The 18,207-nt window shown below is 40.3% G+C and overlaps 1 protein-coding gene across 1 annotated transcript in view; it reads left to right on the top strand.

Moving 5' to 3' along the window:
* LOC117666859 (integrin alpha-X-like) overlaps positions 1-18,207 on the top strand; it is a 46,060-nt gene that overhangs the window by 22,567 nt on the left and 5,286 nt on the right. Inside the window, exons 13-21 of the mRNA XM_034419863.3 lie at positions 4,994-5,154; positions 6,518-6,672; positions 8,685-8,816; positions 10,988-11,061; positions 12,958-13,102; positions 13,912-14,016; positions 14,119-14,198; positions 15,864-15,947; positions 16,071-16,149. Of these exons, the coding sequence (XP_034275754.2) occupies positions 4,994-5,154; positions 6,518-6,672; positions 8,685-8,816; positions 10,988-11,061; positions 12,958-13,102; positions 13,912-14,016; positions 14,119-14,198; positions 15,864-15,947; positions 16,071-16,149 (1,015 nt within the window). The remainder of the gene's footprint in view (positions 1-4,993; positions 5,155-6,517; positions 6,673-8,684; positions 8,817-10,987; positions 11,062-12,957; positions 13,103-13,911; positions 14,017-14,118; positions 14,199-15,863; positions 15,948-16,070; positions 16,150-18,207) is intronic.

The following is an 18,207-nucleotide window of genomic DNA, read 5'->3' as shown; positions in this document are numbered from 1 at the left end:
CAAAAAAAAGGAATTAGAAGAAGCAAAGAAGAAACAACAGGAAAGTCAGTAAGACATGGAAAGAACTTTAAAAATTCTATCAGTAAACATAAATGGCCTCAACTCACCATCTAAATGACACCAAATTTTCAAAAAGATTCTGAAACAAAAGTCCGATATAGTATGTCTCCAGGAGGTACACATAAGAAAACAAGATATAAATTACATACAATATAAGAAATTAGGAATAACATATGCATCACTGGCAGAAGAAAAAAAAAGAGGAGTAGTGGTATACATTAAGGAAGGGATAGATAGTAATATAAGATATACAGACACTGAAGGTAGAATTGTGATGGTAGAGTTAAAACTTGACTTCAAAAATATATTGCTGGTAGCGATATATGCACCAAATAGCAAACAATTAGAATTTTACAAAAAAGTACATGAGAAAATCATAGAGTAAAAAATGGAAAATGTATGTTTAATTGGAGATTTTAATGCCATTTCGGATGTTAAAAAAGATTATAAATCTGACCAGCAAAATAAAAGTAGGAAAAATATATTACCTAGAACTTTTACAGAAATGGTGGAAGAGTTAAACATGATAGATAGCTGGAGGTTTTATAACCCCGAAATCAAGAATTTCACATACTTCTCGAATCCACATAAGTCCTGGTCCAGGTTAGACATGGCATGTGTATCTGGTATGTTAATGAGAGAGATAGAAACTGTAGAAATCTTATCAAACGATTGGGCAGATCATAACCCATTAATGATGATTTGGAGGGGGCACCAAAGAAAGAAAAATAGATGGACAATGAATTTACAGGTAATGAAAGAGAAAGAATATAAGAAATATATGGAAAAGGAACTAGAATTGTTCTATAAGGAAAACACAAAACAACACACCTCCCTACAAAATTTATGGGACACCACTAAGGCGTATGTAAGGGGCCTTACAATAGCGTACAATGCAAAAAGGAGAAAGGAGAGAGAAAAAGAATATAATAAAATACGGGAGGAAATTCAAAATTGGGAATATAAATTGCAAGGGAATCCAGGTGACGAAGAAATAAGGATGAAGTGGATAGCGGCAAAACATAAGCTCAATATATTAGAACAAGGGAAATACGCACTAAATTTGAAATATATAAGGCAGAATCACTTTGAGCACGCAAACAAACCAGGGAGGTGGTTGGCGTATAGGTTAAGGAAGGAAAGGGAAAAAAGAATAATTCAGAAACTACAAGATGATGAGGGGAAGATCCAACAAAGCATAGAGAAAAAGAAGGAAATAATACTTCAATACTATCAGAGGTTGTATGGGAAGGACACAGCAACAACAGAGGAAATTGAACAGTACTTAAAAGGAGAGGGGGTACAAATATTAACAGAGGAGGAAAAAGAATTACTAAACAGGGAGATCACGATGGGTGAATTAAAAGAAGCATTGAAGAGACAGAAAAATAACAAAACACCGGGGACTGATGGCTTACCAACAGAATTTTACAAAACATTCGGAGAATTATTAAACGGAATATTATTAGAAGTATATAATGAAGCCCTGTCGGAGGCAAAACTACCAAACACATGGAAAGAAGCGTATATCTCCCTAATACCAAAAGAAGGGGCAGATGCCACATTGATAAAAAATTACAGGCCAATTTCTTTGCTGAACACAGATTATAAGATTCTAATGAATATAATTGCCAATAGAATGAAAAAAATATTACAAAACAAAATACATCAAGACCAAAACGGTTTTCTGCCCACAAGACAAATAAAAAATAATTTAAGGATGGTAATGGATGTCTTAGAGTATTATGAAGTGCATTCAGAGAGACAGATAGCCCTGATCTTTCTGGATGCACAAAAAGCGTTTGACCAAGTAAACTGGCAATTCATGAAACATCAAATTAAAAGTATGAATTTCGGCGACAAATTTATAAAAATGATATCATCAATATACCAGGATCAGAAAGCATGTATATTAGTAAACGGGGATCCAACGGGATTTTTTGGAATAAATAAAGGAGTAAGGCAAGGATGTCCGCTATCCCCTTTGCTTTTTATTTTAACGTTAGAAAATCTATTAATTAGAATTAGGGCAAATAAAGAGATACAAGGGCTAAAGATTAAGAAAGAGGAGTACAAGGTCCAAGCCTTTGCGGACGACCTTGTTTTTTTTGCAGAAGACCCAATAGAAACGACCCCCAAGTTAATAAAAGAAATTGAAAAATTTGGAAGAGTAGCAGGACTAAAAATCAATAAAGAAAAAACAAATATGATAACAAAAAACATGACAGCAAAGCAAGTAGAGCAACTAGTAAAGGTTTCACAATTACAGGCAACTAAGAAGGTGAAATACTTGGGGATCCATTTGACAGCTAGAACTGTAACAATAAAACAAGATAATTACGAACCCTTGGTCCAGAAAATTAAAGAAGATTTAGATAAATGGGGGAAACTAAAGTTGTCCCTTCTGGAGAGGATAGCAGTAGTAAAATCTAACATACTTCCAAGACTCCTTTATTTATTCCAAACGATCCCAATAAAATTGGATAATAAATTTTTTGATAATTTGGATAAAATAACCTCAAAATTCGTATGGGAGGGGAAAAAATCGAGAATAAAATTAAACATATTACAAGACGATAAAATTAGGGGTGGTTTCGGCTTTCCAGCGTGGCAAAAATATTACAGGGCTGCCAGTTTACTATGGATCAAGGAATGGATAACTTTGGAGAATCAAAGATTGTTAAAGCTCGAAGGACATGACCTAATGAAGGGATGGCATGCCTTTATTTGGAACTTTGGAAACAAATCATATAAACATTTCAACAATCATACCATTAGGAAATCTTTAATTAGTACATGGCAACAAATTCAAAGTAAGCATTATATGAAAATCCCCGGTTGGTTGTCAACAATAGAAGCAATTACCCACCCAAATACACTATCAGAACAAAAAATATTACGATATAGAGAAATATTAGATACACAGGGCAAATTAAAAACTAGGGAAGAATTAAAAGAACAAGGAACAGCAATAGACTGGTGGCCCTATTCACAAATAAAGATAAGATATAGGAAGGATCAGGAGGAGGGGGGAATAGATTTGAAACAAAACAGGTTGGATAAATTATTAGAATTTAAAGAAGGGAAATTAATTTCAAAAATCTACAAATATTTACTCGAATATGATTTGGCAGAAGAATTAGTGAAAGGGCAGATGATAGCATGGGCGAGAAACATCGGGCACAGCCTACAGCTAGAAGACTGGGAAAGAGTTTGGGAAACTAATTACAGCATGACAAAATCGGTGGCCTACAAAGAAAATCATTATAAGATGTGGTATCGATGGCACCTGGCCCCCGCAAGACTTGCGAAAATGTACCCAAATGTAGATCCGACCTGTTGGAAATGCAGAAAAACACAGGGAACCTTCTACCATGTTTGGTGGCTTTGCCCCGTCATTAAGAAATATTGGAACAAGGTAAGGATATGGATAAGAGAAATTACAGACTGTGAAATTGAATTAGAACCTGAGATTTTCCTATTGGGCATGATCAAAAAGAACATCCGAAATGACATAAAATACCTAATACTTCATATAATCACAGCGGCAAGATTAGTATTAGCACAATTCTGGAAAAGCGATCGATTGCCAACAGATCAGGAATTAATACAAAAAATATATACATGCGCAGAGATGGATAGACTAACCTTAGAGTTACAGGATAAGGAAGACTAAATATTATGAAACATGGAATAGATGGTACCAATGGATAAACCAAAGGAAAGGAAATGGCTAGAGATGAAATTTAGAAGAAATCAATATAACAAAAAACAGCACTGTCAGAGGTATAGAATATGGAATACTTTATTGTATGTTTATATATATGTACATATAATATATATATTTATATAGAATAATGGAAATTAGTTAATAGGTGACGTTTATGTACTATATATGTAAATTTGTCTCTCAATTGTGAGAAACTTGTACGTGTTTTTTTTTTTAAATGTTCTTTCTTTTAAACAGTAAAGTTTATAAAAAAAAAAAAAGAGTCTGGAGTCACTTGCTACGTGGTAAAAAAAAAAATGCTCCTCAGAGATTGGGGAGTGAAGCCAGTGGCTGTGTGATGTACCCTCAATTTAGATCAGTGTTTCTCAACCTTGGTATCTTTAATAATTCTGGACTTAAACTCCCAGAATTCTCCAACTGAAAGGAAGACAGCCAGACTAGGGAATTCTGGAAGTTGAAGTCCAGATGTCTTAAAGTTGCCAGAGTTAAGATATATCAGCTTACGGTAGTGGCCAAAATTGTGGAAACCTTTTGGAAAAAGTGTATTTTTTAGTTTTGATGGCTAATAACACCACTTTTTTTTGAAATTTAAAGATAATCCTATTCCACTGCTGGAATGGCCTGGGAATGGCCCAGACCTTAACCCAATTGAAAATCTATGGAGCCAACTAAAGAAACTTGTTAGTCAGAAGTGACCCAGCAATAAAAGCCAGTTAATAGAAGCAATCATTCAATATTGGTTTCACATTATAACAGCTGCAGAACTAAAAGACTTGGTTCACTCCATGGGAAGACATTAAAAGGCCGTAATCCATGCTAAAGGTTACCCAACTAAGTATTAATTGACATGACAATTTTTGTGTATCTCATTTTTTTCTATGGGGATAATTTTTATATCTCGTTTTTTCTATGTGTTTCACTTTTCTTCTTTATACTGTAACTGCTGTTCTAATAGCAAATCCTTCATAAAAGTTATTGCATTACATTTTTGATTAAATTATCTTTCCATTGATATATAATTTTATGGTACTACCCTCCAAAAAGTGGTGTTATTAGCTAGTTTTAGAAAATACACTTTTCCCAAAAGGTTTCCACAATTTTGGCCACTACTGTAAATGTTTTGTGCTGGCTCATGTTGGTTGCTGATTCCTGAACACACAGTATCTTAATGAAAATGATCTTCCCTTTTCTTATTGATTCCAGGTCTCGTCCTGTTCTGCGAGTGAATGTCTCCATTGTGTTCCACCCACCTTCCATCCCAACCTCAGTCTTCCAGTGGCAGAGGCCAACATCTCAGGAGAATGTGACCAGCATGGCAGAAGTGTGCTTTACCATTTCAAAAGTCACTCAAGATTTCCTAGGAGGTGATGAGAAATGCTGTAGTCCTTTGGGGTCCTACAGCAATCCACATCCTTCAAACCCATGCAGGGCAGATTCTTGGTTAATTTAAATATGTAAAGAAGTGCATGATATATAGGCCTCTTATTGGCCTCCTGCTTCCAACACCATGTCGCTGGTTCATTTTTTCTAGGATTTCTCCATATTTACTGAGGTAACTTCTCACTACCTCCTCCTGCGCTGAAGAATCTAATACAGTGCTTCTCAACCTTAGCAATTTGAAGATGTGTGGACTTCAACTCCCAGAATTCCCCATGCAACATGGAATTCTGGGAGTTGAAGTCCGTATACCTTAAAGTTGTCAAATTGAGAAACATTGGCCTAACTGATATCAGTTACCACTATGTCATGTTTTAACTTTTTATTTAACTTCCTCATTTTAATATTTTCCTTGCTCACAGCATGCTCACCTCCCTCTTGTAGACATTGGATAAAAGTAAAAGAATAATCCGTCACCAATTGTATTTATCTGAATGTTTGCAAGATGGCTTTTGTGCCCCCAGATTATTCATTATTATTATTACATTAGAAGAGAATAATTGTAGCTCAGGATTGAGCTTGGAGTCCCTCGTAGTCTCTGAGCTTGGTTGTTTTCTTGCAGACATGATGAAAACTCCTTAATTGCACATTATAGGGACAGACTTCACCATAATTTCAACTGGAAAACTGTGAGCATCCTAGACAAGTCCAAATTAGAGAATTCCTGGAAGCCCTTCACTCAAACAAATCAGCCATCAACAGGCACACGGAGATAAACAACATCTACATACCAATTGAAAGAGACAAAAGTTTAAAAAAAGAAGCAAAAAGACCAAAATACTTCTTCTCCAGCAATCAACACCCACTTAAACAGATTAACATCAAGATTAGCACTAGACCAGCAATCAAGCAGTTAACAACACCCCAATCAATGACCTACCAAGTCAGACAAACAACTGAACAGTAAACAATAGCCTAAGGAACTACCAAGATCACACTGACAGACTAAGTCACTGTCTTGTATATAAACAGAGAGCAAACCTCACTCCCTTTCTAGCACTGACGATGTTACCTAGTTGGGTAATGAAAATTTGCAAGAAAACAGCCAAGCTCAAAGAACACCAAGGACCCCCAAGGTATCATTAAATTCAGATGAAAAGTTGACATTGTCATTTATCAAAAACTTCTGTGCAGAAATATGGGGCAGGGACAAGTAAAGGGAAAGGAATTACCATCCTTCTTCTCCTGATACAACAAAACTTTTACACTCTGCTGAGAGTAGACATTCTTCTAAGAACAGCAATCCATGGGCAAAATTTTGAAGCTCTTTCTTTTTCTTTTTCCACCTAGATGAAATCCGTAGTGAGCTTTCCTATAGCCTGACCCTGGATTCTCATAGAATAAAGGCCCGAGCCTCCTTCACAGAAGTGAAGTCTCCCACCATGCAAGCAAACATTTCTGTTGGACTTGAGCAGAAGTGTCAGAGCTACCAGATTGAACTATCTGTGAGTTGGTATCATGTCCTGACTATCTTCCCATAAATATCTTTGGAGAAACTGAAGGTCTGTGGTCAGAGCACGACAATTTTTCTGCCTTTTTATATCAATCGGTTGGGACCTGATTGGTCTCGCTCACCCTGGACACCTCCACTTGAAGCCTCAAGCTACCTAGATCAGGGATCTCCAACCTTGGCAACTTTAAGACCTGTGGACTTCAATTCCCAGCTTTGCTCTGTGAGTTGAAATCCACAAGTCTTTGCTTCACTGGCTGAGGAATTCTGGGAATTGAAGTCCATAAATCTTTGCTTTGTTGGCTGAGGAATTCTGGGAGTTGAAGTCTACAAGCCTTAAAGTTGCCAAGGTTAGAGACCCCTGACCTAGATAACTACCAAGAGCAAGTTCTCTCCTTCCTTTGTAAATCATAAAACTTGCCCCCATCCATGACTGGCTTATACACATCTCAGTGCTGAATTTTAATTAACCTCACTGAAGATTCCTGAAAGACAGGAAGTCAGTTGAGGCAATATTTCCGGAATGGGCCTGTTTTGTGCCATTCTGTGCAGAGAAACCCTGATAAGAAATATAACATTGTAAGAACATGTCTTCTGGAGATATATATATATATATAGGTAGTCCTCAACGTACGATCATAATTGAGCCCAGAATTTATGTGAGAAATTTGTTAAGGGAGTTTTGCCTCATTTTACGACCTTTCTTGCCACAGTTGCTAAATGAACCACTGCAGTTGTTAAGTTAGTAACAGGGTTGTTAAGTGAATCTTGCTTCTGCATTGACTTTGCTTGTCAAAAGGGGATCATATGACCCCAGGACACTGCAACCGTCATAAATTTGAACCAGTTGTCAAGCATTTGAATGTAAATCTACACTTAAGCAAGAAAAACAAAATGCATAAGTGCAGTATATGTGGTACCACATTCAATAATAGTAACAGTGAGAGGGATCTTGGAGTCCTGGTGGAAAATCATTTAAATAGGAGCCAGCAGTGTGCAGCAGCTACCAAAAAAGCCAACACAGTTCTAGGCTGCATAAACAGAGGGATAAAATCAAGATCACATGAAGTGTTAATTCCACTTTATAATGCCTTAGTCAGCCTCCAGAAGTTGTGAACGCTCCAACACTGGAAGTTTTTAAGAAGAGATTGGACAACCATTTGTCTGAAATGGTATAGGGTTTCCTTCTCAAGCAAGGGGTTGGACTAGAAGACCTCCAAGATCCCTTCCAACTCTGTTATTCTATTAAATCACATGGCCATGGGGTGCTGCAATGGTCGTAAGTGTGAAAAATGGTCATAAGTTACTTTTTTCAGTACCATTGTAACTTCGAACGGTCACTAAACGAAGTGTTGTAAGTTGAGGACTACCTATTTAAAGTTGTTGCAGTTTTCATATGGCTGCACAGTTTTATTACTTCTTTGGGGCGGGGTGGGCAGTGAGAGTCTTTGGATACAGCAAAAAAAATATTTGTGGCATTCACTTGGATACTGAGGGCACTCTTGGCAATGTTGTGCCCTCTTAAAAAGAAGTATAGGTACTCCTTGACGTACGACCATAATTCAGCCCAAAATTTACGTTGCTAAGCGAGGCAGTTGTTAAGTGAGTTTTGCCCCTTTCTAGCCGCAGTTGTTAAGTGAATCACTGCAGTTGTTAAGTTAGTAAGCGAATCTGGCTTCCCCATTGACTTTGCTTGTCAGAAAGTTGCAAAAGGTGATAAGGACAATGCAGCCGTCATAAATATGAACCAGTTGCCAAACACCTGAATTTTGACCATGTGTCCATGGGGATGCTGCAGTGTAAAAAGTATGAAAAACAATCATAAGTCACTTTTTTCAGCGCCGTTGTAACTTCGAATGGTCACTGTACGAATGGTTGTAAGTCGAGGACTATCTGTAATTCATTGTTTTGATGACAGAAAAAAAAGTGGTTCATTCTTTTTGCAGAAGGAGCTGATTACAGTATGCATTTTTAGATTTTTTTTCCCCCCTGTGTTGCCTCTCTCAGGTTGGTGCTGAGGATACCGTGACCCCCGTCACTTTAAGGTTGAATTATAACCTCACAGGAAAATCCGTTGCTAAAGTCCCAGATCTCCTGCCCATCCTGAGCAAATGTTCGAAGCCAAACTACATAGCCGAGGTGACTGTCCCTAAGATTTATCATGGTACCCCAAAATCCAGCAACAGTTGGAGCCATTGTGTCGTAGTGGTGAAAGTGTTAGACTAGGATTGAGGGGGAAACAGTGGTGGAATGCTGCCAGTTTAGCAACTGGTTCAGTGAGTGTGTGCTTTGCGCATTCGCACGCACTTTGCACACTTGTGCGTCTAAGGCGCTTGTGCGCAGCGCTGAAAATGGAGCATTTACAAGTTCAGCTGCTTATCTTCCAAGTCAGCAACGGTAAATAGAACAATGCGGGGGGGGAGGAAATCAGCTGTGCTGTGCGATTGAGATGAGCTACAGAGCAGGAAATAAAGGACAGGATAGAGTGGGGCTGGGTGGGTGGGGCCAACTGATTGTTGATGCTACCAGTTCGCCCGAATACCATCTCTGGGGCAGGGGTGGGTTCTACTTACTGCCGATTCACAACAGGGCCGCACACACTCTTCTGTGCATGCGCAGAAGTGTTCTGATGACATTGGGATCGGTAGGCGGAGCCTCCTGCCGGTTTTACTACTGGTTCTATAGAACCGGTGTGAACCGGGGGCAACCCACCACTGCTCTGGGGGGAAAGCCAGATTGAAGACCTTTTCAGCCATGAAAGCTAACTAAGTATCTTTGGGCCAGTCCCCTGAAAGCTGGAACAGGATTGTGGTTACAATGCTGGCCAAGGAATTGGAAATCCAGGTTTTCTTCTACCCTCAATCATAGAAATGTCCCAAAAGTGCTTTTTCAGGAGGCAACTGGATTTTCTTATTTTTTTTTTTTAAGATGTTTTGCTTTTCATCCAAGAAGCTTCTTCAGCTCTAACAGAATAGTGGGGAATGGAAGGATTTATATTCCCCACTATTCTGTCACAGCTGAAGAAGCTTCTTGGATGAGAAGCAAAAGGTCTTCAAAACAACAACAGCAAGAAAGTCCAGTTGCCTTCTGAAAAAACATCTTTGGGACCATGACCCAGATGACTGAGACTCTCTAGACTTCTCACTTATAGAAACTTCTTGGAGCATTTTGGGCCAATCCTTCTCAATCCAAGAACTATGTTGTATAGTGGTGAGAAGATGTTGGAGTAGGAGTGGGGAGACCCAAGTTCATGTCCTTCCCCCATTCTGGCCACAGAAGGTCCCTGGGGCCTTTGGGCCAGTCTCTCTCTCTCTCTTTTAGTCCAAAAACCAGGGTTTGTAGTGATGAAGGTTACACCCAAGGTGTTTTTTCAAAAGGCTATTGGACTTTGTTTTTTGCTTGAAGATGTTTCGCTTCTCATCCCAGAAGCTTCTTCATTCTGAATGAATGGTGGAGAATGGAAGGATGTGGAATGGAAGAATGGAATCTTCTGGGATGAGAAGTGAAATGTCTTCAAGAAAAAACAAAGAAAATCCAGTTGCCTTTTGAAAAAGCACCTTTGCATCAACTATGACCTGGTTGACTGAGAATCTCCATAGACATTTAGTGGTGAAGTGGTTGGACTAGAAGCAGAGAGAGACTCAGGATCTGGTCCACCCTCAGCTGTGGAAGCTCACCGGGTGACTTTCAGATCCAACCCTCTCTTTGAGCCCAACCTATCTCATAGGGTTGTTGTGAAGACAAATGGGAGGAGGAAGCATTAGGTATGCCCCCTGGCACTCTATACACAATTGAGTGGTGGGGAGGAACAAAGCGAGTTAGACTTGTAAGGTAGTAACAGAAGATCACATATCAGTAATGAGTGGGGCTACAGCAGAGCAGTGGGGGCAGCCAGCAGCTGTCACTTTCAGAAATTTCTATTTAGCAGAAAGGAAGGGGAAGCTGGTCAGATGCATATGAGCTGTAGGCTACCCTTATTAAATGCCACGAACTCTCGGGGTGATTTTGACTTGTCTTTCAGTTACTGTACAGTTACTGTACTGTAAATTGTTGTCATAGGTAAGGAAACCAAATCCATAGAAGAAAAGAATATTGGTGCAAGGTTCAAGAAATAGAGTCAAACCATCAAAATTGAGGTGTACTTTGTCTTTAAGGTCTTTCTTTCTTTCTTTCTTTCTTTCTTTCTTTCTTTCCTTCCTTCCTTCCTTCCTTCCTTCCTTCCTTCCTTCCCTCCCTCCCCCCTCTCTCTCCCTCCCTCTCTCTCTTTCCTTCTTTCTGTCTCTCTCACTCTCTTTCTTTCTTTCTTCCAGCTCCCCTTTGAGAAGAACTGTGGGAATGATGGGCTATGTGAAGACATTTTGCAAACCTCGTTTACTTTCTCAGGGTAAGAGAAATATTTTCTCCCACAACTTCTGCCTTACATTTCTGTTATCTATGGCAGTCTTTCTCAACCTTGGTAACTTAAGCGGTATGGACCAACTCCCAGAATTCTGCAGCCAGCCAGATTCTGAATGTTTTACCAAATTAACGTTTCTAACAACTTGGGAAGGTTTCTATGACCAAAACATTTTTCAGTCCTTTCTGTTATGCAAAATTGTTATAAATTCATCCAGCCACTCTGCATTATCATTCCATAGAGAATTTAATTTTTAAAAAAAATTATCCACTTATTCCTTCATTCTGATTGGTTATATCTATAGTACTGCTTTGTACAGTCTTATCACTAATCTGTACATATACTGTGCTTGTTAGATCAAACAGTACTGCTTGGAACTCTATTAAGTTAAAAACATAACAAGATGCCTTGAAACTTATTTGAATGGAATAAGCTCTTACTGATTTGGAGTTGCTTGGCTAATAAGCACTCTTGATAAGATTTCAGTTAATCTTCAATTAAAGAGAAAGGGTTGGATCAAGCCTATATTACGTGCACTAAGACCTATTGAGAGCAATGTGGGAAATTGCTCATGATAAATATAAGGGCCACTGAGATATTTTACGAGAAGAGTCCTCCATTCCTCTAACCGCAATAAAATACTTTATGCCACCAGACTCCAGATTTTGGTCTTAAACAATTTAGAATACGCTGACTTCAGTCTGACCTAAGCATAGTACATAAAATTATCTGCCACAATGTCCTTCCTGTCAATGACTACTTCAGCTTCAACCACAACAATACACGAGCAAATAATAGATACAAATTCAAGGTAAACCGCTCCAAACTCAATTGCAGAAAATATGACTTCAGCCTGGAATGCACTACCTGACTCTGTAGTTTCTTCCCCAAACCCCCAAAACTTTAACCTTAAACTATCTACTGTTGACCTCACCCCATTCCTAAGAGGTCTGTAAGGGGCATGCATAAGGGCACCAGCGTGCCTATCATCCCTGTCCTAATATTCCTTTTTACTCTTACTCTTTTCATGTATTCAAATTATGTTTATACTTTTACCTGTTATCATATATATGCTTGATAAATAAACTTATGATTACGATTATGAAATTCACCAGTGACAAGTGGCAAAAGGTGTTTTCCTTTTTATATTGATGTATGCAAATCCAAGTAATCTTTGACCTATGAGCACAATGGAGCCCCAAATTTCTGTTGCTAAGCAAGTCATTCGTTAAGTGAATTTTGCCCCATTTTATGACCTTTCTTGCTACACTTGTGAAGTTAGTAACTCAGCTGTTAAGTGAATCTGGCTTCCCCACTGACTTTGCTTGGCAGAAAGGTTGCAAAAGGAGATCACGTGACCTGGGGACACTGCAACCATCATAAATATGAGTCAGTCAAGCATCTGAATTTCGATCACCTGACCATGGGGGTGTTACAATGGTCATAAGAGCTGTGGTGGTGCAGTGGTTAGAGTGCAGTACTGCAGGCTACTTCTGCTGATGGCCGGCTGCCTGCAATTTGGCAATCGAATCTCACCAGGCTCAAGGTTGACTCAGCCTTCCATCCTTCCGAGGTGGGTAAAAGGAGGACCCAGATTGCTGGGGGCAATAGGATGACTCTGTAAACCGCTTAGAGAGGGCTGTAAAAGCACTGTGGTATATAAGTCTAAGTGCCAAGTGCTAATAAGTGTAAAAAAAGGTCATAAGTCACTTTTTTCAGTGCTGTTGTAATTGGAAAAAAATTATAATTGTTGTAAGTCAAGGATTACCTGTATAATTGTAAGTACTGAGTCTATTGATTTTCTATTACTGATTCATCAAACATCCTTCATAATCTGAGACTTCTAACCAGGACACAGAGATTCTTTCCTTCACTCCCACTCAGCCTGCAAACTTTAGATGTGGGTTTGACTCCCGAGTTCACCATAACAGCCTCCCTTCAGAACCACGGGGAGGACTCCTATGGAAGCACTCTACGCTTCTTCTACCCTGCAGGGCTGTCCTATCGCAAAGTCACCTTGCTACAACAGGTAAGAGAATAAAGGATGCCAGCAGAGGTGCAGAATAGAGGCAGATCTACTTGGATTGCTATACTGTATGTCATGGTATGTGGAAAAGGCCTAGGGAGACTAGATAAGATATGCTTTCTAGGGAACAATCAGATAATAACAGAATAGAATAACAGTTGGAATGGACCTTGGAGGTCTTCTAGTCCAACCCCCTGCTCAGGCAGGAAACCCGATACCATTTCAGACAAATGGTTGTCTAATCTCTTCTTAAAAACATCCAGTGTTGGAGCATTCACAACTTCTGGAGGCAAGTGGTTCCACTGATTAATTGTTCTAACTGGCAGGAAATTTCTTTAGTTCCAGGTTGCTTCTCTCTTTAATTAGTTTCCACTTCTTGTCCTGGCCTCAGATTTGCTTTGTAGAATAGCTTGACTCCGTCTTCTTTGTGGCAACCCCTGAGATATTGGAACACTGCTATCATGTCTCTCCGTGTCCTTTTTTTCATCAGACAAGACATACCCAATTCCAGCAATTGTTTTTTATATGTTTTAGCTTCCAGTCCCCTAAGCATGTTTGTTGCTCTTTGTTGCTCAGATAAGAGACAGCATAGCCCAGAGCTGCATATTGGGTAGACCAAGAAGTTCAGAAGGGACTCTCACTAATCTCTCAAGCTGTAAAGGGGACGGTGGGAGAATTGCACTTTCAGACCCGATAGATTCTGTTAATGTAGCTTGTAAAGTAGAATTTGTTTGTGTTTGCTGTCTGGGCTACCTAGGAATGCTGAAATTATGTTCCACCTCTCAAAACTTTGTATGTATCCCCTGTCTTAGGCCAGCAGAAAGGTGTCACGAGTCCAATGCCCTGCCCTGGAAGAAGAGCCCAGCCATAATGCCATCTGTAAGATCAACCACCCTATTTTCTGGAGTGGGGCAGAGGTGAGATCTGCTTCCTTTTTTCTATTTGTGTTGACTGCCAACAGCAGTTGAGGAAGTCTGCAGCTGTACCCCACTTACTCTCTCCATCTTTGCATGTTTCAGGCTATTTTTGTTGCCACTTTTGATGTCTCCCCAGATGCTAGCCTAGGGGACACGCTGCAGATTGTGGTCAAAGCTGACAGGTATCATCCGTGCTCCTGGGTTTTATTGGTTAATAGAAGTCAACATTATTCAGTTGCTTTTGAGGGTGGAGGGAGGGAGGGAGGGAGGGAGGGAGGGAGGGAGGGAGAGAGAGAGAGAGAGAGAGAGAGAGAGAGAGAGAGAGAGAGAAGTCCTTGGTGCTCTCTGAGCTTGGTTGTTTTCTTGCAGACCTTTCTTTCTTTCTTTCTTTCTTTCTTTCTTTCTTTCTTTCTTTCTTTCTTTCTTTCTTTCTTTCTTTCTTGGTTCGATTTATATGCTGCCCTTTTCCGGAGACTCAGGGCGGCTTACAATGCGTTAAGCAAAAGCCTTCATACTTTTGTATATACCTGCTTAGTAGGGCTTTCGGGGCCCCCTAAGCGGTGCTCTTTTATATACAAAGTCAGCTTATTGCCCCCACAATTCGGATCCTCATTTTACCTACCTCGGAAGGATGGAAGGCTGAGTCAACTTTGAGCCTGGTGAGATTTGAACTTGCAGTAATTGCAGGCAGCTGGTGCTACTTAATAGCACTTTAGTCTGCTGCGCCACCAAGGCTAGTCAACTCTGCACTGATGATGTTACCTAGTTTGGGTAATGAACCATCTGCAAGAAAACAACCATGCTCAGAGAGCACCAAGGATCCCCCTGATATTAACTATTTCAAGATATAAATTATTTGGGTGCCAGTCCTCCAGCGTGAGAGACTCTACTGCACAGCTTTCAAGCTGTTTTATTGGGGTGCCCTGAGATTTCTCTGAACACTTATTACAAATTTCTCATTAGGAAAATGAAAAACAGAAGACCTTGAGGTCAATGAAGCTATTGCAGTTGAGTATTCACTGCAGTATGTAGAAAACTAATGAAACCTAAATAGGTTGTCCAGTGTTATATGTAAGCAATAGCACTTAGACTTAGATACTGCTTCATAGTGCTTTTAGCTCACTCTATGCAGTTTACAAATGTTGGCATATTCCCCCAACAATCTGAGTCCTTATTTTATCGACCTTGGAAAGATGGAAGGCTGAGTCAATTTTGAGCCAGTCAGGATCGAACTGCTGGCAGTCGGCAGAGTTAGCCTGCAATACTGCATTCTAACTATTGTGCCACCAGTCTCTTGGGGACGTGTGACTTCAGTGGAGATCTAGAACTAGCAGAAAGTAAATTCAGGTAGACTGTGATCCTCAAGGACCAAATATTTGAAAATGCATGAATGTAAATCATATTTTTAGTAAAACACCGCTGGACTCCTTTATAATTATGAGGGCAGCAAAAAAAAAATATTTAGCTGAAATGGATTTACAAAGATGTCAAAAACACTGTGTACTTATCTATAGTATGGTATTTTTATCATACTGGGATTTAATTTTTAACTTACCTGTACTAATTTTGTAGGCTTCTTGCTCAGTTTTTCTCCCAAGGCTATGAAATATTATAAATTTTAAAATTTCAAGAATACTGTCCCTTGGGGAAAATGAAGGAAGATTTATATTAATACAGATGGAGAAGCAAAAAAGTAGCTAAAGATTCATGCAATATATTATGTCAAAGCATTTTTGCTACAGTGCATGATGGGGACCGAGATGTAAAAAGCACCATGTGATAGAATAATATAGATTGTTTTAGAATTTCCTGATGAAATAAAATCATTTTTTCTTCCACTTGTTCAGTGAAAACGGGGGCAACAGCACCAAGGATGTTAGTTATGAAGCCACTTTGCCTGTCAGATATGCTGTAAACCTCCTGATCAACATGTAAGTGATATTTTAAAAAGGAGACGGAATGTGGACTCTGCAACCCACATCCTTCTCTCAAGGATGCTGTCTTAGGTATCTTCCATTTCTACCAAAGTTCTTTTTTCTGTTAAATCTTCTCAGGGGCGAGGAATCCACCAAGTATATGAACTTCACCGTTGGCCAAGAAGACGCACGGAAGAGCGTTGAACACCGATATGAGGTGAAGGGCAAAAGGCATAAGAAATTGTAGTCTGGAGGTTGGTGGGAAGAGGAGAAAAGTGGGGCTAGGGAATTTTGGGATTTGAAGTCCACACATCTTAAAGTCATCAACCGTCTTTAAATGGTGTTCTTTTAAATAGGGTTGTGTTTTAACTTAAGGCAGCAAAATAGGTGATATTCCTGGAGTTGTAGAATAAAACGGTAAAGGTAAAGGTTCTCCTCGCACATATGTGCTAGTCGTTCCCGACTCTAGGGGGCGGTGCTCATCTCCATTTCAAAGCCGAAGAGCCAGTGCTGTCCGAAGACGTCTCTGTGGTCATGTGGCCGGCATGACTAAACACCAAATGCTGTTACCTTCCCACCAAAGGTGGTCCCTATTTTTCTACTTGCATTTTTTATCTGCTTTCAAACTGCTAGGTTGGCAGAAGCTGAGACAAGTAACAGGAGCTCACCCCATTACGTGGCACTAGGGATTCGAACCACTGAACTGCCGACCTTTTGATCGACAAGCTCAGCATCTTAGCCACTGAGCCATCACATCCCTTTTTAGTTGTAGAATAGATGCATGTTAAATGAGGGGCATGGGAAGTTTCACATTTTTGAATATATGTAGACTTATATATTATTGTCCACCTTCAGTAAATAAATAAAAAAAAACAAACAGCATTGTTGAGAGCAATTGGCTTAAACCTTTTAACAGAGGACTTTCTGCAGGGACTTCCTTTTGTAGATAGTCCTCGACATCCAACCACAATTGGGATTAGAATTTCCATTGCAAAACAAGGCAGTTGTTAAGCAAATCACTGCAGTTAATCATGTGGCCGTTAAGCAAATCTGGCTTCCCCCATTGACTTTGCTTGTCAGAAGCTGACGGGGAAGGTCACAAAGGGAGACCACATGCTGCAACCATTATAAATATATGCCAATTGTCAAATGAATGTTGATCATGTGACTTGGGGATGCTGTGACAGTCATATGTGGGAGAACCAGTCATAAGTCACTTTTTTTCAGCGCCATTGCAACTTCAAATGATGGTTAAACGAATTGCTGCAAGTTGAAGACTTCCTGTAAAGCGCACGTATTTTAAAATATCATCAATCTTTTTCTATTCCTTCCGCATGGGCGGAACATCTACAAACAGGGGTGGGCTGCTGGGGGTTCGCAGGTGTTCCTCTAGGTAAGATTCTGTGCAGTTCAGAGAACCCCCAAATCCCACTCCTGGCTGGCCCCGCCCACCCCACCCCTCCCAAAACGCTGTCTGTTTTGGAGGCAGTTAAGTACAGGGCACACCCGGAGGCTCAGGGAGGGCAAAAAATGGGCCTACCGGAAGCTTGGGAAGGCTGGAAACTGCTCCGTTTCTGGCCTCCAGATGACCTCCGGAGCCTGGGGAGGCCATTTTCACCCTCCCGGAGGCTTGAAGAAAGCCTCTGGAGCCAGGGGAGGATAAAAACGCCCCCCCCCATGGTGCAGGAGGCCAACCCCACCATGGCCACGCCCATCCAGCAACCGGACAGAGAACCCCTTGCTAAATTTTTTGAAGCCCACAAACAGAATAATTTACACCAGCAGACCCCAACCTTTCCAGCTTTGAGGCTTGGTGGGGTGTGTGTTAGTGGTGGGTTCCTCCCGGTTTGGTCCGGTTCGACCGAGCCGGTAGCGGTGACGATATGACGTCACCGAACCGGTTCTCCCCCCCCGCCCACCCACGTTATTCTTACCTTTTATTTGGTCCCACCCCCAATCTATTGCTGCCTCCTGAGTCCCAGCTGATGACTAGAGGGAAAAAAACTGTTTAAACTCTTGCCGTGGGGCTTCAAAGGGCCGTCATACAGCTGAACAGTGTTAAAAGCAAACAAATGAGTTCGGTCGTAAGTGCGAGGACTTGGTCGTAAGTGTGAGGACCTTCCAGAAATGACTCTGACCAGCTAGCCATGCCCACCTAGTCACATGACCTTCAAGCCACACCCACAAAATAAGCCACGCCCACAGAACCGGTAGTAAAAAAAATTAGAACCCACCCCTGGTGTGTGTATGTGTGTAAGGGGGGATATTCCTTGTG

The sequence above is a fragment of the Pantherophis guttatus genome, chromosome 4 (assembly GCF_059756535.1).
Source record: "Pantherophis guttatus breed Tessera chromosome 4, ASM5975653v1, whole genome shotgun sequence".
Taxonomy (NCBI): Eukaryota; Metazoa; Chordata; class Lepidosauria; order Squamata; family Colubridae; genus Pantherophis; species Pantherophis guttatus.
This window is presented reverse-complemented; position numbering and strand designations above follow the sequence as displayed.